Source organism: Takifugu flavidus, chromosome 9, assembly GCF_003711565.1.
Source record: "Takifugu flavidus isolate HTHZ2018 chromosome 9, ASM371156v2, whole genome shotgun sequence".
Taxonomy (NCBI): domain Eukaryota; kingdom Metazoa; phylum Chordata; class Actinopteri; order Tetraodontiformes; family Tetraodontidae; genus Takifugu; species Takifugu flavidus.
The window spans coordinates 6,482,929-6,510,319 of record NC_079528.1 but is presented as its reverse complement, the minus strand read 5'-3'; the positions used below and the strand labels follow the sequence as shown (position 1 = coordinate 6,510,319).

The following is a 27,391-nucleotide window of genomic DNA, read 5'->3' as shown; positions in this document are numbered from 1 at the left end:
CGTAAATGTCAGGCACGGAGGTCGCGACTTCGCTCACCGCAGGTATCTGTCCTCATTCCTTTCAGTATCGGTGGGATACGAGTACGAGTCCTGTCTAGACGTGGTGCTCTGGGAGAAGAGGACGGCGGTGCTGCAGGGCTATGAGCTGGACGCCTCCAACATGGGCGGGTGGATGCTCGACAAACATCACGTCCTGGACATTCAGAACGGTAAGACGAGCTACTGCCGTCTGCGTGTGATTACAAAGAGTGTGGCAGACAAGGGTGGCCCTTCAGGTTTACAAGCAGGCCGTCTTTACCCCGAATCACCGCAATAAATACCTGAATCAAAATGAAATATGGTTCGTCATTCCACCTGAGGCACATTTGAGGGGCCAATCATTCACAGTAATGATGGAATAAATCAGTGAAGAAGTCACCGGGGTGCAGAGCTTGCTGCAGTTCCACGCTACTCAGCTATTTCAGGAAGACGGTGTTTCGCCGCTCAGAAGGATTCCGCGTTTTTTGATGAACAGGCGTCATGTTTAATTATTGCATTAATTCTGTAAGCTAAATCAATTTCTCGCGTCGTCATCCATCAGAAGCCCTTTAATTGCAAAGTGCAATAAATGGACACGAGTTTGTCTCTGTCACAGAGGCGCACAGACATGAGAAAGTGAAACACGGGTAATGAAACTATCAAATATACATACACGGCTGAGCGGTTGCCGGGATACAGCGGCGGGGAGCTCAGGCACTGGAGAATGTTAGAACTTGTGCATGCCGTAATGCGACTGCAATCATCGGAGGTAGGCCTCAGGGCAGCGCACATCCTTCGTTTGCCAGGTCGCTGTTGTGACATTAAACCCTCCTCGGCTCACTATGGTTGTTCCACTTGTCCGACACAATTTGTGGCCCTTTCATCTTGAAAATAGCCGAGGTTAGAGCCGTGGCCTTCAGCGGAGTCCACAGTGTCACGCTGTAAGGCTGTAGTTTAGGAGTGATATTGAGGTTTTCTAACGTTCAGGGTATTTGTCATGTTTTATTTTAGTGGGCAGTTGACATTTGTGAGCTGGGTGGCGGTGATGCTCTGTTAGACACCGCCTGCAGCCATATCACACGGAGCTTTCCTTATGACGCCTTTCTTCTTCGGTCTTTATCACTCACAGGATAATTCATAAAGCAGCACAAACGTTTGAACTGATAATTGTACAATAGTTGCATAAAATCAGACTTTTTTACATCTCAAAAGAGGGGAAAAAAAGCCTAAGGTCATCTATTGGTACATCTGGCCTCCCATTCACAGTCTATTGAACTTGAAAAATAGTGTGTTGGGAGGTGAAGAGAGACTGGGACTGTGAGAGAGCAGCAGACACTTTCAAGGATGCAGGAAATATCACCAACGAACAATACCATCCCCAACTTCTCAGCAGTGAGAATGTCAGTGGAAAAGTCACAGCCAATCAGGGCAAAAGTGATAACTTTTAAGTTACCCGCTCCCAACTCGGAGTAAAAAGCATCCCTTTTTTTTTTCCTCTGGATGTTTTTCCTCATTCACAGATGTGCTTTACCTTCATGTGTCATTGGGAGCGTGTGCTATATAAGGATCCCTGCAAATCACCCGGCGTTCCTGGTGACATCTCAGCTGGAAGCCCTTTTCCATTTTCTCAGATTTTACAAAAAGCAGCAAAAAAAGCAGCTGTTTTGTCCCTTTTTTCAAATCATGCAATCATTTGGGCATCAGCCACTCTAATGGCTTCATCACATGTAATTATGAATGTTCCCCTGATCGCTGTCACGCGTTTGTATTCAAGGTAATAGCTGGTTTAATCGCATTAAAATGAAATTATATATATTTCTCTGAAGTGCAAAGACTTCTCAATGTTTTCTATATGGTTTCAATTTAACATTAATCTAAATATGCTGCTGAATTTGTCACCTTTGTATTTGACTGAATGGCTAAATTGCAGCTTGGCACCAGTGGGTCTGAAAAGGTAACATAGGTTCATGAGATTTACAACAGACCATTATCGTATTTTCCGGACTATAAGTCGCACTTGTTTTCATAGTTTGTCAGGGGGTGCGACTTGTACTCCGGAGCGACTTATATGTTAAATAAATAATTACAGAATTTCACATGTTCGTTATTTTCACACTGACAACCACAAGAGGGCGCTCTAGGCGTGTGTACCTGAGGAACGAGTTCCTTTAGCGACGCAGAAGAAGAAGCGGTGCTTCGTCTATGGTGTTAAAACTTGACTTTTTGGTAAACTTGCTCGAATGTTCTTTATGCTATAGTTATCAGAATAACTGTTAATATGTTACGTTAACAAAGCAGACACGTACTCAGTTCGTTGCGGGTCATGTAGCTGAATTTGTTACGTTAGCATACCGTAACCCTCTTGCTAATCCATGCTAATGATTTGCTAATTGCCTTACAAGATGAAATGTATGTTCTTGGTTGATTTAAATTCCGGAGCGACATATAGTCCAGAAAATACGGTAAATGTTTTTGGACCTAATTGTGCATAAAAACGTACAGTACAGACTTGAAATTCAAGGGGGCGGCGTTTGAATATCTCCTTAATCATTACTGGCATCTGAGCGGTGAGGTAAAACAGACGCAGCCCAAACTGGAAAAGCACAGCTCCCCCAGCCCTGCGCGGTTCCTCCACACTCCAAATGTGTAATTACGGATCCAGCGGAGCTGCATAAACTCCTGCCACAAAGTCTAAAGCTTTAAAGCGGTTCATCTCTAAACCAGCCTCATTATTTCCATTATTATCCGTTTTGGCAACCCGCGGACGTAAAGGAGCAGAGCTTGCGTAATGAGAACTCCAGTCAGGCTACATCTTAAAAATGGTCTTTTATAGCATCTTGATGTGCACCTACGAGGCGAGGGCAGCGGCGCTCGTCCCACGCCACTTCCTGTTCTTACACAACGCCGTCCGTGACACGCATGCACCGTGCATGTAGGGCAACATCCGCACATCTTCGAGGCTGCACCAACCGTCTTTAGTCGGATACATTTGTGGAGAAAACATGTCACTGAAACGGTTTCCTCTCATCCCTACTTCAGAGTCTATCTTCCCTTTGTTCAAGCCTGCGTCTTTGTTGAACATTAAATAAAAGAGACGCAAGGGCCCATTGCCGTACCCAATCTGTCAAGCCATCCGGAGCGTGAAGTTTGCTAAGTGTGCGGGAGAACACTGAAATCCGCCTTGAGCTCGACTGCTGCCGGTGCGTTGCATCCCACCTGCCTCAAAGTGGAGCGTTCCCATCTCCAAAGCTCGAGCTGTGGCGGCAACGCGGTTGGAGTTCTGGTTGTCGGGAGCCGCCTTTGTGATCAACAGATAGGTTCAGCACATGTTTTATGCTAATGCACGCTGCATCCTGCCCGACACTTTGACACGTGCATGAAAACATTATGGGCGTGTTTTCACGTGGAAGCAGTTAAGATGGAAATAAAGCAACAACCAGATGGCATTGAGCCTTTTATATACAGTCAAAGCGGCAGCTTCCCCGCAGCTTTTATTTAATCTTTTTTTTTGTTATTATTATTTTTTCCTTTCCACACACACTTCACTCTTCCTATTATATCACAGCCCCCAAAATAAATGGCAAGTCTGACAGAATTAAAATGAAGACACGCTGGAGCCAAGTCGCGAGGTTGTGTCGTTCCGTCTCATTTGCTTCCGTCTAAATGCAGCTTAATCAGAAACGGCTTTCACCCAAGAATCGTGTTCATTCAGCTCAAAAGCTCTGGGTGCGAAATATTAATACAAACGTCACTGCGTGCGCTGTGTTTACATCGGAATACCACAGATCCATCTCTAATCCCATCTGTCTTTGCTTTCATGTACATGTACCCTTTGCATTTTCCAATCGAAACTAATTATTCAGCCTTGCATTGCCTTTTTTTTTTTTTTTTTTTTTTTTTTTGACATTTGAGATTTATGGCCCGTGTGGATTTTGGGCAAAGAATGCGGTTCGATATCCAAGGTCGGCATGAAGATGAATCCAGTTTGCCATCGTTGTTGCTCCACTATTGATTGCCCAATGCCGCAAACCGCCGCTCTTCATCCAGCGCCTCAGCGACAGCGGATTGAGACATTTGCCCCGGCATTGTGATCCGGTTCTTTGGAAGTGTTTTTCTTCATTGTGTGTGGTGAAAAAGTCCGAATTTCTGTGCCTCCGGAGCCTGTCGGGCTTGATAAAGCAAATTGCAGGTGTCTCCGCTTTCACCGTGTCTTCCTGCCCTTGCCTCCTCTTCTACAAGTGACTCTTCCTCACACTCAGTCAGCGGCTTGTCTCCATCTAGAGCAACACTGTGGTTCCTATTGAACACTGTCGGAGAGTTCAACAGCTCAGGAATCTTGGAGGGTCCTCGTGCACATACGCTATTTGAAGCCGCGGAGGCTTTCTTCGCATGTGCAGCAACTCTCTTGGTGAATCAGTCGGAGTCTGAGGCGGCACAGAGCATACCACGAAGGCCAGGGTGCAATTAAGACACACTCCATCTCCTCCCCTACCAATCTCTGCAGTCTTACTGTGTCACCAAGGTGACATTGCTGTGGGCGTGCCCCCCCCCCATCCCAAGTATGCAGGCTCAGCTTTGCATTCACATGATTAATCATCTTTGAAAGCTGTCATGTTGTCATCAAAAGACGACAGACGACATGTCTCAAATTAGCCTTTATCAAGCCAACGATTGTCGATTGGAACAAAAGAAACCTCTGAATTCACTTAGAAAACCGGTGTAGAGCCGTTAAACCGCAGGAGGTGGTCAATAAAGCGGAGCAGCAACTTTTCCTCACGACCTTGACATCTTCTGGTTTTTTTGTTGGTGCCTTTTTCTCTCATGGCTGCTGCCAAACTTCTGGTGAAGCTGGTGTTTTTAAAGTGCATGAAGGGCTCGCTGGGTGGAGTGGCACTCAAACCATCTTGAAACAGAGGACGAGGATTTAAAAGCCTTTTTAACAAAGGAGATAGTTTTGTATCATCTACTAACTTGTATTCAAATGCCAGACGTGTCCTTGTTTTGCGATCGATGAGCAGCCACGTCCCTCCTCGTTAATCCTTTCAACAACCAAATTTATGCTTCAACTGCAAAATCTGTCGAGGAGGAGCAGGAAAACAGATTGCTTGATTTGCATTTTCCTTTTGTTGTGCACGACGACGGACACTAGATGGTGTTTTTGAGATCTTGTTGAAATCTTCGAACCGCACAAGTGTTGCTGTAAAATCCGATTTTTTTTTTTCCTGGGCTGTATTTTCCTGTTGGGCCTCAGGCTCGGGATCAGGAGCCAAATTCCCATCAGTGCAGCACTCCAGCTGAGACGTCACAGGCCTTGATCCTTGCAACAGTCATCAGCAGTAATGCGTTATGACCAAGTGTCCTTGAGGGAAGAATAGCACAACCACTCCCCTCACTCAACCTGACATTGGATCGTACACGAGACACGAAGGAGTGTGATGGAACCTCGCGTGTGAGGAAATCAAAATGAAATGTTACAGTCCGTAACATTAGTGGCGGGGTGGTGCGGGGACACCGGGGAAATAATTAGTGATTTAATCCCTTGTGCTCTGCTGTCTATAACCCTGGTGTTTTTAGTTGCCATGTCTTTTTCCCCCGCCCACAGGCCCACGCTGCTACTCCAGGTCCAGATTATTATAACCAGTTTCTGCTGCCCTGAGATTGTTGGGAATGAGGAGCAGAAACAGACTTTGCTTCCACCCGTTTCTTCCAGTGAGCAGGCGCATGGATCGCAGTTCAGTTAAAGTCCCAAGGTCGCGTGTTTGATGGCGTCACGGCTAAAGCCGTCCCCCAGACCTATTTGTCTTTGTTAGAGAGGCTCGTGCGTGTTGCCCACGGATACGAGAGACGGATCGGTCAGATGGTCCTGTCAGGAGTCTCGCTGCTCGTCGCCTTCATTTGAATTTGCCCTTCAATCAATTAAATCAATGAAAGGAACAAATCAGATAAGGGACAAGCAGCATGGCGGCACGCTCGACTTCACATACATTTAAGGGTTCGATTGCTGGTGGGGTAAATCGGTGGGAGGACACAGTTATGTGGCCGTTCGGAGGTGCCGCAGATCCAGTAATTAGGACGCAGGCAGTCTGAATTCAAACAAGTTGCTTGATGTGAATAATTAAGGGCTTCCAGCATCTAGTTCCTCTCTTTGATGTGTATGCGTGTGTGTGTGTGTGTGTTTTTTCCACTCTTTGAAGAAATCCTTCCAAATCACCCCCCCCACACACACACACACACACACACACACAACAAGCCCATTATATCTGCTTTGTGTTAAATTATTGATCTGTAGTGAATCACCAAATTTGGTGAGTCATCAGTGAAAAAGTGCTTGAACTATATTTACAGAAGCTGAATCGGGTCAGGTTTTACAAGCCTCAGTGGGAATTGTGAGAGAGAGATTAAATATCAGACAAAGTAGCAGAGAAACTTCACTATCACGCAGTTTAAACCCGCGTTTGAATGTTTGGATCCATCCAGCAGCAGGTTTGATTAGTTAACAGGGAATTATGCGATATTTGCTAGTCATTTTTACATTTTTCGTCATGTGTAGAGCTGAATTCTAAATCAGTTATGACTGGGACTTTGTTTTGCAGGGATTCTTTACAAAGGCAGCGGGGAGAACCAGTTCATCTCTCTCCAGCCTCCCGTTATCTCCACCGTCATGGGCAACGGCCGGCGCAGGAGCATCTCCTGCCCCAGCTGCAATGGGCTCGCCCAAGGTAACAAACTGCTGGCGCCTGTGGCTCTGGCGTGGGGCGTCGATGGGAGCCTCTACGTGGGAGATTTCAACTATATCAGACGCATCTACCCCTCCGGCAATGTCACGAGTATCATGGAGCTCCGGTAAGACCAAGACCTTTCAGCAGCATGTTAAACATCGGTTTTCGTATTAGCTTTAAATTGAAGGACGCACCAGCGGTGCCGCGCTGGTCCCTTTCCTCCTGTTGGCAGGGCAATTTATGGCAACTGCAAACTGTGCTGCGCTAAATAGTTAAGAGCAGCAGAGAGGAGGCGCTGCGGGGTGATCAACCAAACCCAGTGAAAATTGGTTTGCTAATGCTAATGCTAGCAGCAGGAACGGGCAGCGAGTGAATCTGCACTGGGTCTTTTGAGGACTCTGCATGTTCAGTTTGGGTCAGACGTGTACAGTGAAATTGCAGGCAATGCAACGTATTTATGTGATTTTTAATGTAACTGCTTAAACCAGAATGGTATTTTTAAACCTTCACATCTGCACTCTTGTATTCTATCTTGAAGGGGGAAAAAAAAAAATCACCCCCGGTACTAATAATATTAAATCTCCCATCTTTTCAACCAAACAATCACCATGATTAGTCAGGACATCCTGTCTTCAGCTCCTAATTGAGATAACTTACCTCCTCATGCCAAGTTGGCCACTGTCTGTAGTGGCCCATGTTTGGCCAGTTGGCTTAGTTTACAGCGACAGATGTTGACTAACTGTACACTACATATGGCGTTCTTCTTCAAGAGAGACAGCTGAATTTAAAAAAAACAAAAAAACGATAGTTGCTGTAAATTGAGGCGCCTGCCGACTAGTTTTATTCATAAAACCAGGATGCAGTTTATTCTATTGTATTGACTTTCCTAGAGGTTGGGGCACGTCTCCGGCGGAGAACTGCGCTGTTAAATTGGGAGACGGCTGCTGCTGCTTCAGAGCTTCCATGCTCAGCAAACCACTACTAGATAAATAATGGTTTAAGGAACGTTTCATGTCTGCAAGCGAATATTTTGCAGTATTTACAAGCTGGGAGAGAAAACACTTTAATGAAGGCTTGTTGTGGCAGCAGCGTAGCGTTGGTGTTGCTAACACTCGCGCCATTATTGGCTGCAGGTTTCTCCACTGAAATAAAATAGGAACCGACCGGATCCATCTTTTGTGATCTGCATGCTCCGCTCCACAAAAACAGGATTTTTGTGAACCGGCTGATCTTAACATAAATCCCGTACGCAGACATCGGCTTTAGCGGCCAATAAAACAACTGGCAGAATCAATATTTCAATATGAGCTGTGCAGTTGAGCAAAGTAATGGCGATACAGGAGGGTGCGTTTGTGGAGATGGGAGTATTTATTTTTGCCTCTTGGCCCCCCATCTCGCTCCCCCACTCTTTCCCAAACACGTTGTCATTGCCTGACTTTCTGTGCTGTTAAGTCTTTAAGGGGAGACTTTGACTTCCAGAGTTTCAGACGGTTGTTTTCTGCTTTTTATCTCTTAAAAGCCGGCATATCAAGAACTGTTATTTGGGTTTTTTCCTTTTTTTGTTCAATTTTTAGTAATGTTGACTCCTCAAGGTTTCAATGTTGCATAAGTTTTGCAAATAAAACAAAAAACCAGTAAAGCAACCCTGAAATGAAGCCAAAGTATCCTTTTACAATATTCTAAATGTGACTGTTCTGATTCTTTCCCCCTCTTTCCTGCTCCATCCATACCCTCTTGTAGAAATAAAGACTTTAGACACAGGTAGGTGCATCATTTTAGTGTACTGTTTATTGTTTGACACCCAGAACTATTATTGAGATACAATAAATTTGTGTTAACCTGTTGAATTCAATTAACTAGTTACCGTTTCTTAGAAATAAGCTGTAAAGGGGCCCCGTATCACCGGTGATGGTTTAATGCAGTCATATACTGGATAGCTGTTCTAAAAAAAACCTGTGAAGCTCTTAATTCCATTATACTGACGATGTTTGGCAGATGCTGTTATCCACAGGGGCTTACACCACTGCTTTGTATTCATAATTAAAGCGACGGCTAAGGCTCTGAGGATGCACTCTGGTGGCAATTAGTTTGTCCGGGAGATTAGCTGGACCACGTCGAGCCGAAGGCGCCGCGGAAAAGCAAAGTTGGATAATTTGGTTACGGTCGTCAAGGTGGCCTTGGCCCCGCTCGTCAGCCACTCGGCCGACTTTTGTGAATCTAAAATCGATTCCGCCCGACTCGGATCAGATGCAGCTCGGTATTGACCATTTTTTATTTTTTTTCTCTTTCTTTTTCTTGTAAGCTTCATAAGCTCTTCATCACCACCAGGACGGACCAATAATGGCGTCCACTAAAGTGCAGCATGACTTTTATTAGTCACAATAAACTGTGTGCCATTGATTTACCTCCGCACGCCGACGTCGCTCCGGCTGTCGGCGGCGGCTGTTTTACGATACTACCAGGAGAAGATAGAAATCCCTGGTTGGGATGACATGAGCGCGTTCCAGCAGCTAACGTTTGCTGAGAAAGAACCCAAGAGGGAAGGATTTTTGTTTTTTATAAACCGGGTTCTCATTATCAGTATAGACGGCGCCTAAACTGCAGATTTAGACGGGAATTGGAGATTCCGTGTTGCTGACAGCTACGCTCAGCTGGAGCTGGAGAGAGTAGTTTATACCTGAACGGGGGAACAAAACAGATCCTAGATCCCGAAGCTCTAAAACCCACGCGGATAAAAGCTTCATGAATGCATCATTTATTGCATTGCTGTTATATTGAACTGCATTATGCCACACAGGTGTTTTATTTATTGTTTCTTCAGAACTGACTGTGAAAGAGAGAGTTACTAATGTGCTTCGCCCTCAGTGTTCTTTATAGGCGCTTGATGGCTGCTGCCTATTTCAGGCATTAGGTTTGACTCATAATGCTGTCAGGCTTTATGGCTCCATCATTTTACATAGATGTTTCATTGGCATATTTATTTTGCCGTCACATTAGCCCACTTCTGAGGGCCAACCAGTATCGACTGTGGTACCATTAAGCTGGAATACGACCAGATGAGCTGCGTTTATGGCTGCGCTGTAAAGAAAGTTATCTTTTTATGTTAACTGCCCCCATTTTAGCCTTTTTAATGACACTTCAGCGCAGCCATGCATCAAATCGATCTTAATTGTAAGTGCAAATCAATGTTTGGTCATTCTGTATCATTACTTATTGGATTCTCAATCAGCTACCTGCCCTGATTCATTATTATTGATGCATAAGAATGCAGTTAAAAAGCAAATAATCCCGTTCAGCCCACAGTATCATTTGTACTGTTAATAAGGGACTCACTTTTGCAATTCCTAAAGGGGTTTCCACTCGCAGCCAAGCTGTGAGCACTAAAAAAAAGGATGTGGTTCACAAGTTGTCATCTGTGTTTTATAAACACTGAGCCCACTGTTAAATTCAGTTTGGCATCCTGCTTCTAAACCTGCCCTGCTTCCTTTTCTTTTAAAGCTTCAACCTTTTCAAACTGTTTTTTTTCTTTTAATCTTGAGATAAAACTTCTTCAGACACTTCTTAAATACTGTAGATGATTTCCTTTCAGCTCTTTGCCTGCACAAATAACTGCGCTGTTTATTATTTTAAATTGAAAGCTTTCTTTTTTGAGGCTGCAGCTTGGTGGGAAGCCATTAATTAACTGCTGAAATGCTAGAAAATATGATGAATTACAATTTGCAGCCTTCCTTTGATGCCACTTAAGTGAAGGTTTCAAACTGAATGCTGCATTTCCTTAAATATTGTTTTTGTTTGTTGCACAACTGCCGTTAAATCTGGACTATTCTAATCAAATCATCTCTTCCATTCTTCTGTTTATGCACAAGGAAGTTCAATTTCACTGGCTGAGATTTGCACCTCTATTCAGTATAAATCTATGAAGAAGTGTGTAATATATAACTGAGCTCCTGTTCTTGACGCAGTAACAACCCAGCGCACAGATATTACCTGGCCACTGATCCGGTAACTGGCCAGCTCTACGTGTCTGACACAAACTCCCGGAAGATCTACCGACCGAAATCCTTAAGCGGGACGAAGGACCTCCAGTCGAACATCGAGGTGGTGGCAGGGACCGGGGAGCACTGTCTGCCCTTTGATGAGAACCACTGTGGCGATGGAGGCAAAGCTACAGAGGCCTCGCTAACAGGACCCAAAGGTATGGTTCCAGGCTAATGAGGATGGCCTGCAGAAAGTGATTGGCGGGAAAACGGCGTCGGGGTTCTCGCTCGAGAGAGCGGCCACGGCTAAATTAAAATGTATATCCTTCGCTGCGGTCCTTGTGGACTTTGGCTGGTTTTAACTAAAGGAACTTTAGTGGCGCCTTTTTTTTTTTCTTTTTGGCGGTTGTAAAAGGCACCGACTGCCGACCGCGACTGTTATTTTAGGATTAAAATTTTAATCGTTGGCTAAAAGAATAGCGGCAGAAGACACCGTTAACAGTAATACCTGCTCTTTACTCGCAGTCCTCCGCATTTAAATGTCTATTTGCTCTCTCGTTATATACTTTGCAATAAATTCTTCAGGCTAAAAAGGCTAAGATGAATTGCCTCGCACTCGTTATTGCTCACTTTGAATGCCAACTGCAATAGCACAGCTTTAGCTCGGCGATGAAGGCTTCGGTGATGGCAGTCTGAGGGAGCGCCTGTAATGATGGAGTGGGCGGAAGCTGAGACCAGAGAAGCAACAGCAGATGGCTGTTGTTTTTTCTTTCTCCCTCCCTCTCAATCCCCCTCAGACATTTGGTGAACTCTGTTCAAAAGTTACACTTTTAATCTGTCTAAAAATCCCAGGCTGTCAAACAGCCAGCTCCCGAGGATCCACCACGGGCTCCCTCGGCTCGTCAATGTTTTAGCAGAAAGCAATCTAGCACGAAGCTAGCCACAGGTCAAACCAAACCACTCACCTTCCATAGAAGCTTTTAACGACTTTATTGAAGAAGAAATTGTACTCTGGAGATAAATTGTTAAAGCTCATTGAAAACATCTTTAAACCCGGCGGATAACTATTTTTGGCTACACAAACATGTTTCAGACACAGGCAGGTCTCAGGTCTGTTTAATTAAGACCGCAGCATGTTAAAGTCACTGTGGCAAATGGAAAATATGCCCTGCTCTGCCTGGATGGGAGGTGTAATGGAAGTCCCATAGGTGCTGGTCTCCATTAGGCAGCACAGTGAAACGGTGTGAGGTGGAGGCTGGCCTGCTCTGATAATGTATTTTCCCAGTTTGGGACAAATGGTTATTGCAACTCCGCTTTGGCTCGCCGGCAACTTACATGGAGGAGCTGACACTCAATCAGCCAGACAATTTAGTTCACAGTTGTCACCATGGCAACCGCCTTTCAACCCCTTTCATTTGAAATTGGTCGATGCTGTCATATCCGCTCAGTCGCGCACTCATTTCTAAAACGGAGAACAGATTGTTGATTATTGCGGATGTCAGAAATCGCTTGAACTTGCCACTCACTGACGACCCCACCTACCGAGATGGGGGGGGCGGGTAACAAGGTGTGGCGAGTGCACGTACACCTTATGAATACAGCCTTTCCCACTTCTGCTTCAGAAATTATTTAATAGCAGAAAAGCAGCCCATGAATAATTGACAGCTGTGCTTTTTGCAGTGACCTGAATAATAGGAAGCCAAGCTTGACACATGTATTCATCGTGTTCTGTCCACTGAGTCATGCAAGCTGAGATGCCGCTTACCCCCCTCACCCACCTCACCCCTTCTCTACCCTCCTGTCAACAGGCATCGCCGTGGACAAGAGCGGCCTGATTTATTTCGTGGATGGCACCACAATAAGAAAGGTGGACCAGAACGGCATCGTCTCCACTTTCCTGGGATCCAACGACCTGACGTCGGCTCGGCCTCTGACGTGTGACAACAGCATGGACATCAATCAGGTGATTTACACGGCGCTGTCAGACAGTCCTTAATCCTCTACGTGCGCTCTCACGGAGCACGTTGGCGCGCTGCCTTCTGGCCCCGCCCACGCAGCCGTGACTCACCATTTGATATGCGGGCTTGCATAACCGCATTTCTATTTACATCATGTTACCCGCTCCTCTCCTCACATGAATAACAATCATGTTGATCAACTATTCTCAGCAAGTTATTATTCTATCTGAATCTGTTCAGCGACCTGAGTAAAACTGCTTTTTCGTCTGCCTCCAACTCTATAATTAAATTTAAAATTGCAGAAACCCGACTCTTCCTGGGAATTTAAATCAGCGCCGCAGAAACTCTGCTATTAAGGAAACTTATGAGATTCATAATGTTTTCGTTCAACCGGTTTCCCATTTGATAGCGTTAGCGTAGCTTTTCCTGCTCATTTATGAAGAGCATCTAAGAGTGATCTTTTAAGCTATTCTTGTGATTCAATATTTGGATATATATTCAATATATACAGGCCCATTTTTTTCTTATTTTGTAACATATCTTTATGACAACTGTAGTGTAATAACAGCAAGAAGCTTCTGATTAGACAAAATGTTTAATATGTGTTTTTGGAAATGAATTTACAGATATTGCAGGGAATAAATTCTGATTTCTAGAAGAAATGTAAGTGAACCTTAGTGAAGGAGCAAAGATGAAAAAGAGAGGAACCCCGCCAGCTTCAGAAGAACAGAGCAGTTTCTCTAAAGTAAAGGATGAAAAACACAAGCTCAGAGGAAGAAGATATTTAGACAAAAAGTGGGAACATGAAGAGTTGATTGAAGAGGAAGTGTTTTTAAGACACAGCAGATGAAATGGAGAATAAAATGAGGAGGGATTTCATCAATCGAAATTGGGGAATTCTGTTTTCACTAAAAGTGAATCCTTAATCTAATTGGCTGTTCTGAAATTACCACACAAGTCCGACCATCTCAGAACTGTGCAGTAGACATTAGTTATTCTCTTCTGGCTTGGACCTGAAGAGGCTTAAGAAAATGGGAATGAGGGAGTTAAATGACCAAATAATTGTCCTTTGAGGTTTGATTCTAGCAGAAGGTTTTCCGCTTGTTCATTTAAGTCGGTTGTTTTGTCGATGGCGATGGTGGTTTTGGTGAGATCCACAGAGAATTGGCTCGCTGCGGCGAGTGTGCTCATGTTGTTACGATTAATTATGCTGTGGAAACTAAAATCCTGGAGCAAAATGACTGCCTAATGACACGATTTTGAAACCCAAGCCCACCCGCTCCAGCTGATTCAGCAATCATTGCAGCCCAAATAGTTGCAGAATGGTGTGATGTGCCTGCTCCAGTTTGGTTTGGCAGCTGTGGAACCGGGGAGTGGGAAAAATTTCAAACTATTTGGAACATAAATAACATCAGATTTTACAATTACCTGCAAACGGCGATGAAAAATGGTGTGATTGACAGTAACGAAAGGTGCCACAGCGGTGGTTAGGAGCTTGATTCCAGCTTAGGCTTTGCATGTTCTCCTGGTGTGTCAGATTCCAGCACCCCCTGCAACCCTCACAAGGATTAAGCAGCGGGGCACAGAAGATGGATGAACAGACATAATGCACGTATTCTATATACATACCCACATACCTTCAGTTTGATGGATGATCAGGTTTGGTCTTAGGGTGTCAGGGATTAGTGTTGTCAGCATAAACTGCAGATCTGGTCCTGGAGTGGCACTGAGAGCAGAAAATCTCAAAATCCTTTCTCACAAAGATTGATTTCCACCACAAGAAAAAAAAAGCCCCTAACCATAGAGAATATTAAACACCAACCTGTTTTTTTTCTATGTAAAAGTTAAAAAGTGCCTTTTTCCCCCCCTTTCTAAAGCAGAATACTGTTCCCATTTCCCCCATCTTTCATAACATCTGGCAGTTTTGTTGCATCAACAGAAAAGAGGAGACTCTGTAATCCAGCTCATCTCCTCTGCTACAGGTAAACAGTGTTTCCCTGATAGCTGCGAGGCTTACCAGCTTTCCCACCGCCGAACGAGATGCGTCTCGAAGCTCTGAGACGGGAGTTGCGCTGCTCTCGATGGTCGTCTCGTATCGTTGCACAGCGAGTAAACACCTATTAAATATAATAACGGTTTAAAATCTCAGGGAGGAAACGCTGACATTGTGGAAATTAAAGATAAAGTAGTTTATGACAGAACAAGTAGGGAGCAAGAGATCATGCAATTGTTCGTATGTCCATGAACTGCTCGTGCTGCGTTCACTGCTTCAGCGAGCTGACTTTGGACTCGAGTGTGGGGGAGATTTCCTTGTGCGCGTGAGCAGCTATAACCGCTCGTCTAAATGTCCAACATCGATCATGTCAAAATCAAAAACTCCCATGCGTCCTGTCTTTCAGGTGATTCTGGAATGGCCCACTGACCTCGCGGTTAGCCCCATGGACAACACACTGTATGTCCTGGACAACAACATTGTGCTGCGCATCACAGAGTATGGTCAAGTGAGCATCGCCGCCGGGCGACCTTCGCACTGTCCGCTGGCTGGATTGGAGCGTGGCGTGGCCGGCGGACAACGGGCGCCGTTGACCCCGCTGGAGTCCGCCGTTTCGATCACGGTATCTTACCACGGGGCCATCTACATCGCAGAGACGGACGAGAGGAAGATGAGCAGGATCCGCAAGGTTTCCGTGGACGGAGAGATAACTCATTTGGCCGGGGGCCCCTCCGACTGCGACTGCAAGAATGACGCCAACTGCGACTGTTACCAGACAGGAGATGGATACGCAAAAGACGCAAGGCTCAACGCTCCATCCTCTCTAGTAGCGGCCCCAGATGGAACGCTTTACGTGGCAGACTTGGGCAACATCCGTATCCGGGCCGTCTCAAGAAATGGGCCAGTACTGACTTCAAGTGCCGGTTCATATGAAGTGGCTTCACCCGACGCCCAAGAGCTCTACACGTTTGACAGTAACGGCACCCACCAGCACACTGCCAGCCTGCTCACCGGAGATCTGAAGTACACCTTCAGCTACAGCACAGAGAACGACATCACGGCTGTTACCGACAGCAGCGGCAACACGCTGAGGATCCGCCGGGATCCCAACCGCACGCCAGTGCGAATCGTGGCGCCGGACAACCAGGTGATCTGGCTAACGATGAGCACCAACGGAGGGCTGAAGACGCTCGCGGCACAGGGCCAGGAGCTGGTGCTTCTCACTTATCATGGTAACAATGGTCTGCTGGCTACAAAGACGTCAGAAATTGGCTGGACAACTTTCTACGAGTAAGTATTAAGGAGATTGACAGGTTCATTTTGGGGAAGTCTTTACATCCCCTGCCAAATTCAGGCTAATTTCGGCTGCAATTCAGTTAAGCCTTCTAAGCATGGAACCTGTTCAGGCTACAAATTAAAACACATTTCCTGACTGTGCACAAAAAAACCCAAAAAAACAACAAATTACTTATGAGGGTGCATGTTGCTGTCTGCCAGAAAAGATGTTCGCTGCGAAAAATAGTTATTTACTCTATTCAATATAAGCCACCATGTGATATTTAGGTTGGGGGCAAAATTTAAAACACTGAATATCATCATGTGGATTCTTGGCACAGTGTTTAAGTTACCGGTTATCACAATGAAAGACCCCCACAGGAGGGCAAATGCAAAAACTGTATGGAAAATACAAGTTAGCTGCCAACGGGATTCATCTGCGTGTTTTATGCCGGCACATAATATTTCCATCATCATCCTGCTATTTATATTGTATAGGCAATGTTGCATGACTGAAAGGTTTGCTAGCAATATTGTTATGGGTCATTGCCAATAATGCGTGTGTTTTTTTGGGTTTGGGGGGGGGGGGGATTGCACTTCTACCAGCTTGTCAGGAACCTGTTAAATGTGACGCTCCGGGTGTCACCATTACCCCTTCAAGTGTTGACCTTGCTAAACAGCATAGCACCCATTTCACACAATTAACACTGGAGCGCTCCCTGATTGGCTGGTTAGTTGTCATCTGTATTTCAGTATTTTTGCCATGCCTGAGAAAACAACAAACATTACAAACTGAATAAATACCAAATGATCCAAAAATCTGCAATGTGGGTACGCATGGCAAGTTTATTCTATAGGGCCAAATGGTAAAAGGCTCAAAATAAATCTGTGGTTCAACTTAAATGGCTACCATTGAATTGTATAGTTTTGACATGCATTTAAAGGATTATTTGTCTATAGTTTGTCACCATGAGGGCATTATTCCTGAACACGGTTCCTCCCTGAATGAATTTTTCTGTGTAATGTCCTGTCATGTCACATTATACCATGAATAATGCCTTCACTTCAGCATAAAAAGCAAAGAATTCAGTGGAGATTATAACAACGCATCAATCATCCCAATAATTGCATCCATTTATATCAAGAGGATAAAAAAAAACAAAAAAAAACCCTGATACCGTCGCTGATGAGATGTGTCACTCCCGTATCAAATATCTGGAGTGAACCTGTGGTTGACAGAGGACGCCCTGTCATTCGTGAAATAAAAGTGCCATTTTAATCACAATTAGGTTGATGGTCCCACGCAAAACTATAAAAGAGCTGATAATTAAATATGCGCTGGCATTTAAGCACATTTTATATGAAAGCAATTTGTCATTATGTGATCTTTTTCTCCAACAGTTACGACGGCGAAGGTCGGCTCATGAATGTGACGTTTCCGACTGGCATGGTGAACAACTTGTACACGGACATCTACAGCGCTCTGACGGTGGACATCGAAAGCTCCATGACGGAGGAGGAAATCAGCATCACTACGAATACCTCGACCATTCGTGCCTTCTACACTCTGGCTCAGGGTAAGGGCGCAGGATTCATCTCCCGGCTCTGGCAGCCATTTCGTAAGCCGGTATTTGTCATTGTTTCAGGGGTCGGCGGGGCAGTGTTGGGTAAGCTCAAGTCGTGTATCACAGCGGCTCAGAGGTGGTGGGAGTGATTACTCTCGGGTCTATGTCAGGGGAACACATCACCTACGCTTCAAATCTGTTCCGCTTGGCGACAGCCATTATTCATGTTAGCGCATCTTCTGTAAATATTGCATAATTTGAAATATGGGGACTCGACACAGTACCTAGAGAGCGTAGATCATGCATACGGGTGTTAAATCACTAAATCCTTTTTAACTTTGCTTGTGTTCACCAGACCAATGTAGAAGCAGTTATCAAGTTGGCTTTGACAACTCGCTGAGGATCACCTATGCCAACGGGATGGACACTCACTACCAGACAGAGCCGCACATCCTGGCAGGAGCTGCTAATCCGACTGTGGCCAGACGCAACATGAGCTTGCCAGGGGAGAGTGGGCAAAACTTGGTTGAATGGCGCTTTCGCAAAGAACAAGCCAGAGGGAAAGTTATTGTGTTTGGGCGCAAGCTCAGGGTAAGCTTTTTAAATTTTTCTTCCATGCGCTACAGAGAACTTTAACTCTAAATGGAAAACAAACCACAATATATTCTTCGATGCATATTCACGAGTCACTGCGTTTCTCAATGCCACAGTTACTGTGACACGGGCCAAGTCAGCAGGTCTGCCTTCTCCTGGAGTCCTGGAACAAAAGGGATCCAGGAAATCAGGCTCCTGTACCAACATTTATCCCTCAGTGGTTATATATTGTATTCTATGGGAGTCCATCCATTTTTAGTTCCCTTTCAAAAATATTTATTATTCATAGTCAGCTATTACTTTCCACGGTGAAGCTGCAAGTGAGAAGTCTTCTACTCTAAATTTAGGAGGTTGTAATTTAAGATTTACCTGAACAATCTGACTGAGTGTGACTTAGTTTAATGAGCCTTGTGAAGGGGCAGTTAATCTTTCAAGCGCAGTGAAAACTATTTCCAATGCCATTTCAAGAGCCGTGGATGGACCTGGAACATTTCCTCTTCTGGATATATGAATGACTATAAACTGAATGTGACACTATGAAGCGGTTTTTATTTTATAGTTTGGGTTTTTAATTCAGTCTTTTTTCACAGGTAAATGGACGAAATATCCTCTCTGTTGATTACGATCGCACACTGAGGACTGAGAAGATTTACGACGACCACCGAAAGTTCCTCCTGAAGATTATATATGACACAGCGGGCCACCCGGTACTCTGGGTGCCCAGCAGTAAGCTCCTGCCAGTTAATGTAAGCCGAACCAGCACTGGACAGATCAGCGCCCTGCAGAGGGGCCCCACCACAGAGAGACTTGCTTATGACGGCCAAGGCCGCCTGGTTTCCAGGGTGTTTGCTGATGGGAAGATGTGGAGTTACACCTACCTGGAGCAGGTGAGAAAATCCAGCTTTGGAAGAGGCGATATGAAATATGCAGCATGATCAGCGGAGGGAAACATCATTATAGCTGCGGGAACAACTGGAGCAGTGGACGCAGAACATTCCCAGTAACTGCAAACTTACGAGTGTCAGTTAAATGCTTCCGATAAAAAAAAAAATCCAGATTCACATCTACAAGCTGCTTCTCCTCATTTCCCCGGTAAATAAAATTCTTTGGCACGAGGAGGTAAAACATAAAAGGGAACCTGGTTCATCCAAATGTTTTTCTGCAGTATTTTAATGAAGGAAAAGTGCCTGGAGGCTTGCTATGTTTTGTACAAACCTAATTCCAAAACATTTGGGATGCTGTGTAGAACAAATTAAAGCAGGAGGCAAACACGCAGCCTGTGTTCACCAACCCCATTTTTTAGTCGTGCAATGCACCAGTGTCACATTTAGTTGTGACTTTCTTTTACAGTAAATGGACCGCTAAATGGGCTGTAACTGTTTTGGGCCTATTTGCTCATCTCAACCCTCACGAAACTTGAGAAAACTACATTGCTGAGTTCAACTCGTGGTCGTGGAGACGTCACCATGAGCGACCTGCCCAGGGTTATGCTCTGGCAACGAGATTCGCTGTTGGGGATTTTGTTTAAAGATATTTTCAAGAAGCAGACTTGCCTGACCTTCCTGTTTAGTGCTCCAAACATGTGCCTTATTTTCAGCCATAATCGTTTGCAGAACCTTTAATTCTCAGCGAGCTCTTTTATGTGCCTTAAATCATGATTGTCTGAGATCTGGTGGCTTGGACTTGAGGAAATTAGAAGTCAGAATAGGCACATTAGTCAGATTTGTCAGGGTTGATCTCATTTAATTATGGAGCTTTTCAATTAGAATAAGGTCAGAATAAAAGTTCCAGTCAGTGACTTGAACAGTAATTAATTTTGGTAATTTAATAATGGTTCAAGAAGGAATATTTTTTTTATAAATATGTATAAATAAAGGATGTGCTCAATTGAGAAGAAAAACACATACGAGGCTATAAAAGGGGAATTCAACAAGACCTGCAGAGATATGGGCAGCATTTCCTGGTCATGGCCTTTTCACGGCATGAATGTGAGCAGACATGTCAACACTGACATAAATATAGGCAGATGAGGGAAGGCAGAGGACTGCAATGTAGCAATGCGTGACTGCACATGACATTTAAGCAGAAAGGGTGTTAAAGTAGACCCCAGTCCCAACTTCATACATTGTAAATGAGGGGAAAAAAAGAGGTCCCTGTGAGGCGCAGGAATAGGACATTGCCTATTCATTTAGTGCATTCTGGGAAGAAAAGACACATTTTCTTCTACATCAGCACAGATTCTGTGTAGCGCCGTCTGATCCCCTGTGTGATATTCAGTTGAAGTGTTTGTAGTGGAATTATTTTGAAATAACAGATCAAACTATGGACCCACGTAACGTCTGACTAGCAGTTGTTGCAGCCGAATATTTCTACAGATATTTCTCTCCGACTCAGATGTTATGCATAAATAATTCCAAAACAATAATGAATAACACGCTCACTGCTCTTTCCCTTCAGTCAATGGTCCTCCTGCTGCACAGTCAACGCCAGTACATATTTGATTTTGACTCTCTGGACCGGTTGGCTGCCGTCACAATGCCAAGCGTCGCCCGTTACACCATGCAGACGATCCGCTCGGTGGGCTACTACAGGAACCTCTACCGCTACCCAGAAAGCAACGCCTCGGTGGCTGTGGATTACAGCGAGGATGGACTCCTGCTGAGAGTAGCTCACCTGGGCACGGGTCGCCGGGTCCTGTACCGGTACCGCCGGCAGAACAAGCTGTCGGAGATCCTGTACGACAGCACCAGGGTCAGTTTCACCTACGACGAGACGGCAGGGGTGCTGAAGACCGTTAACCTGCAGAACGAAGGTTTCATCTGCTCCATCCGCTACCGCCAAGTGGGCCCGCTGATCGACCGGCAGATTTTCCGCTTCAGTGAAGACGGCATGGTCAACGCTCGCTTTGACTACACCTATGACAGCAGCCTGCGTGTCACCAGCGTGCAAGGTGTCATCAACGAAACGCCCCTGCCAATCGATCTCTATCAGTATGACGACATCTCGGGAAAGGTGGAACAGTTTGGGAAATTTGGGGTGATCTATTACGACATCAATCAAATCATATCCACGGCGGTTATGACCTACACCAAACACTTTGATGCGCACGGACGGATCAAGGAGATCCAGTACGAGATATTCCGTTCGCTCATGTACTGGATCACCTTCCAGTATGACGATGTAGGGCGAGTCATCAAGAGAGAGATCAAAATCGGCCCCTTTGCAAACACCACCAAGTACAGCTACGAGTACGACAACGACGGGCAGCTCCTGACCGTGTACCTGAACGAAAAGTCCATGTGGCGCTACACGTACGATCTCAACGGCAATCTGCATCTGCTGAACGCGGGGAACAGCGCCAGGCTCCTCCCGCTGCGCTTTGACTTGAGAGACCGCATCACTCGCCTCGGAGACATCCAGTACAGGATGGATGAAGACGGGTTCCTCCGTCAGAGGGGCACAGAGATCTTTGAGTACAACTCCAAAGGGCTTCTGGTGCGCGTCTACAGCAAGAGCAGCAGCTGGACGATTCAGTACCGCTACGACGGACTGGGCCGCAGGGTTTCCTGCAAGAGTAGCTTGGGCCAACATCTGCAATACTTCTACGCTGACCTGAGCTACCCGGGCAGGATTACACATGTTTACAACCACTCCAGTTCAGAAATCACATCTCTCTACTATGACCTTCAGGGACACCTGTTTGCTATGGAGATCAGTAGCGGAGAGGAGTTCTACATTGCCTGCGACAACACCGGAACGCCCCTTGCTGTCTTCACTAGCAACGGTCTCCTTGTCAAACAGCTCCAGTACACAGCATTCGGTGAGGTCTACTTTGACTCCAACCCAGACTTCCAGCTGGTGGTTGGCTTCCATGGTGGTCTCTACGACCCCTTGACCAAACTGCTGCACTTTGGCGAGCAGGATTATGACATCATGCCTGGACGGTGGACCACACCAGATGTCTCCATTTTGAAGAGGATAGGCAAAGAGCCTGCTCCGTTTACTCTGTACATGTTCCGAAATAACAACCCCATCAGCAAGGTCCATCAAGTCAGGGAATATGTGGCAGGTAAGCGATTATTTAGGCTGCCATTAGTTTCAGCCTGGCTTTGAGTACATTCCTCAATCTGTTGTTTTCCTTTTTAAAGATATCAACAGCTGGCTTGTAACCTTTGGATTCCATCTCCACAACACCATTCCTGGTTTTCCGGTCCCTAAGTTTGATTTGAACATGCCTTCCTACGAACTGAAAAAGAGTCAGCGCTGGGATGATCTGCCGGTGGGTGAATCTCATAAGCATGCTGTCAACAATAGTTTTAAAGGTTGAGTGGGGGAAAGTGGGATGAGAAAGGTGACAAAATAGTCTCCCATTTAATAGTGAAATTGCCATCCTGTAACTGGCTTGCAGTGCATTTCACAGAATATCAGTTTTAATTGGGTAATATTTGCATAATATTATGCATCCTAAGCATGTTTGCTTTCTTCTGTCATTGTTGGTTTCAAATTTAACACATTTAACATTGTCTTATGCGTTATAACTTGGGAGTGCAGCTCTTGAATTGTTTTTGAAGTTATTTATAGCTCTTTGTTCTTGGACCTTGACCTAAAAAGTTTTTCTTTTTTTTTTTTGTAAAATTGTCTTGAGGGATTCATTTACTTTTGGCTTTAAGGCCCATCTTAAAAAGGCCATTAAAAAGAAAAAAACCTCACCATCTTAGATGTGGGTTTAAATAAAAAAAAAATAGGAGCAGTAGCCGGTTCTAAAGAGCCTGTAGAGGCAGGTTCTGCCATGTTAAGGCGTTAACGTTTCACTGCACTTTTCCTACAGTCTATCTCTGGGGTCCAGCAGGAAGTAACCAGGCAAGCGCACTCTCTCTTGTCATTCGAGCGACTGCCAGAGGTCCATCTGAGCCGAGGTCACAGAGGTGAAAAGTCTTGGCTGTGGTTCTCGGCAGCAATATCTCCAATAGGAAGAGCGGTCATGTTTGCAATCTACAAAGGCAGCGTCCACACTCACACTCTCAACGTGGCCAGTGAGGACTGTATCAAGGTTGCAACTATTCTTAATAACGCTTTCTATTTGGAAGACCTTCATTTTACAATTGAAGGGCGCGACACACACTACTTTGTCAAGCCTGGCCTTCCAGACGCAGACCTCGCTGCACTGCACCTCACCAGTGGCCACAAGACTCTGGAGAATGGCGTCAATGTGACCGTTTCCCAGTCCACGACGGTCATGGACAGCCGGACTCGCCGTTTCGCAGATGTGGAAATCCGCGCCGGTGCTTTAGCCCTTCACATCCGGTACGGATCCACGGTGGACGAGGAGAAGGTGCGAGTTGTTGAGCTTGCCCGTCAGCGTGCACTCGCCGGCGCATGGGCGAGAGAACAGCAGCGAGTGCGAGACGGCGAGGAGGGCATCCGTCCCTGGACAGAGGGAGAAAAGAGGCAACTTCTGAGCAGCGGAAAAGTTCTGGGCTACGACGGATACTACGTGCTCTCTATTGAACAGTACCCAGAACTGGCAGACAGCTCCAATAACATCCACTTTCTCCGGCAAAGTGAAATTGGGAAAAGGTAACAAGACGACGTACCTTTTTTTCTCTCCCCAAAGAGACTTTGTTTTGGTAGATGCTAAAAGACAAAAACGAAAAAGCAACTGTAATGAAATGTTGCTGTTGTGTACTTTGACTGTAAATGTGTTTTTGTAGAAAGGGAAAAAAATGCGAGGGGCCAAAAGAGCAATGCTGTGCATTGTGGCCGAAGGACTTAACTGTATTAACTACACCGAGCCTTAACATGGCAATTTACAGGTCTGCACCTCTGTTGCACAAGCCTTCTGGACTCTGAGGCAGAGGAATATTGTGTCTTTGCAGAAACAACCGGTAATTTAGGTGTTTTAGGGTGTTTTTTTTTTTCCTTTTTTAATGAAAAGTCTGAAACAAGTATTACAAGAGCAAAGGGAATGTTTACATTATGCATATCTGCACTTCTAGATAAACAAGGCTCAACACACTCCTGGAATTCTCTCTGGTTTTAAAAAGGAAAGACTTGTTCACCAAACAACCACTATGTATACCAGATTCAGCACTGTAAACATCAAACTGTCATTATCCTTGAGATATTTTTAAACAAAAGAAGACTCAATTTCCATGTTTAAATATCCAGTATCTGTTGTGAAAAGTACAGTGAAGGTATGAAGAACTCTGTTTGGGAAGGCACGCGTGTGCCTCGGACCGCACAGGACACACCATGTTTTGTAAATTATGCAACCGTTTTACCTTCTTTTTTTTTTAATCGAGTATCAGTAAATGTCTGTACTAAGTCATATTAATAGTTATTTATGTTGTGTTTATACATGACAAATAAAGACCATCAGAATTAGATTTGTTTTAACAGTTATGCATTTTGTTCTGTAAGCTACTGTGGGCCTTCTTCACAATACTCTGTTTAAGTGATTTACAGAAACCTGTGCATGTTGTGATCAGTGGTGATGTATCTATAACATGCAGTCAACTGTTATTTCCACTAAATTTAATGTTTATTGGGCATAATGCCTTCTGACCTGGCTTCCTGTCCAATTAATATTTTATCAACACAAATATTTCATGAACCCATCTCACATGTACGAGGTTACGGTGGATTCAATTATAGACCATATTCTTGTTCTCAGTAACTATACAGTATATATATTTTTTAAATGATAAAAGCACTCGTGGATTTAATGACTGGGGTTCTATTGTTTTTTTTAATAACTTAATAACTGCACATACCTAAAGAAAATCTGTCATTTGTTTCGTACTAAAGTGAGAAGATGGCATTAAAAAGAGTGATGGATAACCCTGCAACATAATTGGCAGCAAAGCATAAAAATCACACGTCAAGTGGATAAATTGCCAAATTAAAAAACATGTCTGTGTACAAGCACATCATCGATTAGAATTTAGCCACTTGAAGCTAATCTGAGCTAAAGTGTGACAAAGAGTGGTTCAGGTGTGATGAATCCATGCCAGCAAGTCTGTGGTTGTGATTTTATAATTATGCTTTTCCTTTGGTCAGATTTTGCTGAAGTACACAAGGTCTTTGGTGGAATGAATGGTTATGAAAAAAAGAATGTATAAAAGTGATTTTCCTTCACAGACACCGTCCAACAGCGTCTCAAACCAACACAGAAGCAAATGAAGTCAGTCAAAGGTCGCATCTCTGCAGCTCAGGAAGAGAAACTGGAGCTCCACAAAGCTGCAGCTCTTTGAACAGAGTTCAGTACAAAGTCTCAAATAAACGCCTTCAAAGTTCTCACCACAGCTCCTTTGGGTGTAGCACGAAATGTTACGAATGAAATGTCTTTAAAATCAAAACTCCCGAGTTGAAATTCTAGAGAACAAAGCAAATCAAAGCATTTCTTTCATTTCAACACAAAAAACCGCACACCCTGAAAAACAGCTGGAGGAAGCAAAAAACCCACCTTCCAATACAAAGAGCTCTGTCAAATAGAATCAACCTCTGATGCTCTCTCGTGGCACAAAGGGCTTAGTTCATGGAGTCAGCCAGGTGATTGCTTATCTATCATTTGATGTGACATATTATATTGAAGTAAAAAAGTTCCAGGGGTTACAGCACCACATAGAGGGGGGAATACACCCCTCCCCCCCACAAAAAATCAATTCTAGACACTCCAGGCTGATTTAAAGAGACGGCAAAGATGAAGCAGTAATAATGAAATGACCCGCAGTACTGTTGCAGCGTCACACCGAGACCACGGTCGGTGCCGCCAAAACAAGCGTGCAGCAGATCACACCACACAAGCAGACAAAGCTCAAAGGATGACCAAAAAAAAAAAAGGTTTCAAAGATATCAAAGACCCAGACTCATCATGAAAGGACCGCATGACAGAAGCGAGGCGTATGGGCAGGATTATTCTGAATTCTGGGCAGCAGAGTGGAATGAATTTAAGGGGTATTTTTAAATGAATATCCATGATGATTAATGTTGCCTCCATGAATTGAAATCTGATGGATGCAATTCATTTCTATTCAGTCAACGTGATGAAATGAAAGGGCCAAGGCAAGCCAAGGTAATTAAAGCTGAGCTCATCATTAAGTGCACGTTTTGTTTTTTTTCTTTTCATGGAATGATTTTTTTCCCTCCTTTTGATGGATCTTTGCAGCTTGTCCTCATTTAATAGGTCCCCTACTCAGCTGTCAGGAGCAGTCTTCTCCGTATCACAGCCTGATTTCTGATAAAACTCCACGCTGGACACGTTCACACGCTGAAGCGCCAGTGTGGTAAGTATCATGGGTAACTTGGATTAATTGCTTTGGTAACATTCTGAAAAGTTGTGCAAAGATCCTCTGGCGACAGTTCCGTCACAACGTCATGGTACACAAAAACGGATGTTATAAAAATGAAGATGGCATTTTAGGGATAAAGCGCATGCAGTGAAGTGCATCCACCAAGCTCATTAGTGATTATGAGAACAAACTTTAATGAGCTTCAGTCCAAAAGAAGGAAAAAAAACCTTACTTCTATTCTACTGATGGAACTTTGGAGAGATGCTGTCATTCGGTTAAATTATTCTCCATCAAATCCACAAAACTGGTGACTCCTGCACACATTATCTTTTCACGGAGCCATTTATTTATCCGTATTTCTCTGCGTGCAGGAGGTGGATTCTCTCCAACGATAAAATGAAAATATACCTTGTGTTCAATCAACACCCACAACGAACACACCATTCTCACTCGGTGGGCTGGAACAGAATGTTCAGGAAGAGTTAGCACTGCAGCATGAGTAGAGGTGACACTAGAGCCAGTAGGAGAACCCCCAGGCGGTCAACCTTATGTTAGCCATAAAGAGACCACGGCTGCCACATTCCCCGAAGGGCTCCAGTTACCAGTGCAAAGTCCCGGACTGATTCTAATCCTGCTCTGAACTGCCTGTTTAACAGATTAGAAGGATTGTGCAGATGAATTTGTTTTACATGCGTCTGTATCAAATGTGTTCTATTATATTATATTAATCTGAGATTATTTTATATGCCCTTTGCCCTTCTGTAGGCAGGGTTACAAAGTCAAATTAACTCGGATGTCATTTAAAACTGTTTTTTTTTTTTTTGGGGGGGGGGGGAGTATATCAATAAAATGCTTTGATTTTCATGATTAATTCTCTGCAGAATTTTTCATAATTACAACCACAATATCAATAATTAAACAGGAAGTTGATGGAAACTCAAATGTCTAAAGCTGAACCATCAACACTCAGACGTCACAGCCTCAACACACTGTGTTTTGTC

The 27,391-nt window shown here is 44.5% G+C and overlaps 1 protein-coding gene and 1 long non-coding RNA gene across 10 annotated transcripts in view; one reads left to right on the top strand and one right to left on the bottom strand.

Annotated features, from left to right (window-relative positions):
• The window catches only part of si:dkey-237h12.3 (teneurin-3), a 121,311-nt gene extending 96,487 nt beyond the window's left edge, over positions 1-24,824 (top strand). For 7 of the 9 annotated variants that reach the window (XM_057042807.1, XM_057042813.1, XM_057042811.1 and 4 more), the window contains 12 exons: positions 66-209; positions 6,612-6,861; positions 8,478-8,498; positions 10,700-10,932; positions 12,523-12,677; positions 15,072-15,955; positions 17,342-17,517; positions 17,861-18,096; positions 18,690-18,986; positions 20,557-22,168; positions 22,248-22,378; positions 22,928-24,824. In XM_057042807.1, the coding sequence (XP_056898787.1) occupies positions 66-209; positions 6,612-6,861; positions 8,478-8,498; positions 10,700-10,932; positions 12,523-12,677; positions 15,072-15,955; positions 17,342-17,517; positions 17,861-18,096; positions 18,690-18,986; positions 20,557-22,168; positions 22,248-22,378; positions 22,928-23,680 (4,892 nt within the window). In that variant the 3' untranslated portion in view covers positions 23,681-24,824. The remainder of the gene's footprint in view (positions 1-65; positions 210-6,611; positions 6,862-8,477; positions 8,499-10,699; positions 10,933-12,522; positions 12,678-15,071; positions 15,956-17,341; positions 17,518-17,860; positions 18,097-18,689; positions 18,987-20,556; positions 22,169-22,247; positions 22,379-22,927) is intronic. The other 2 variants (XM_057042812.1, XM_057042808.1) reach the window with 1 other exon arrangement.
• LOC130531076 (uncharacterized) lies at positions 8,500-15,076 on the bottom strand. The gene is made up of 2 exons (XR_008952008.1): positions 14,690-15,076; positions 8,500-14,398 (listed from the first exon to the last, which is right to left on the bottom strand). It is a non-coding gene; the product is annotated as an uncharacterized LOC130531076 (long non-coding RNA).
• Positions 24,825-27,391: the final 2,567 nt, after the last annotated feature.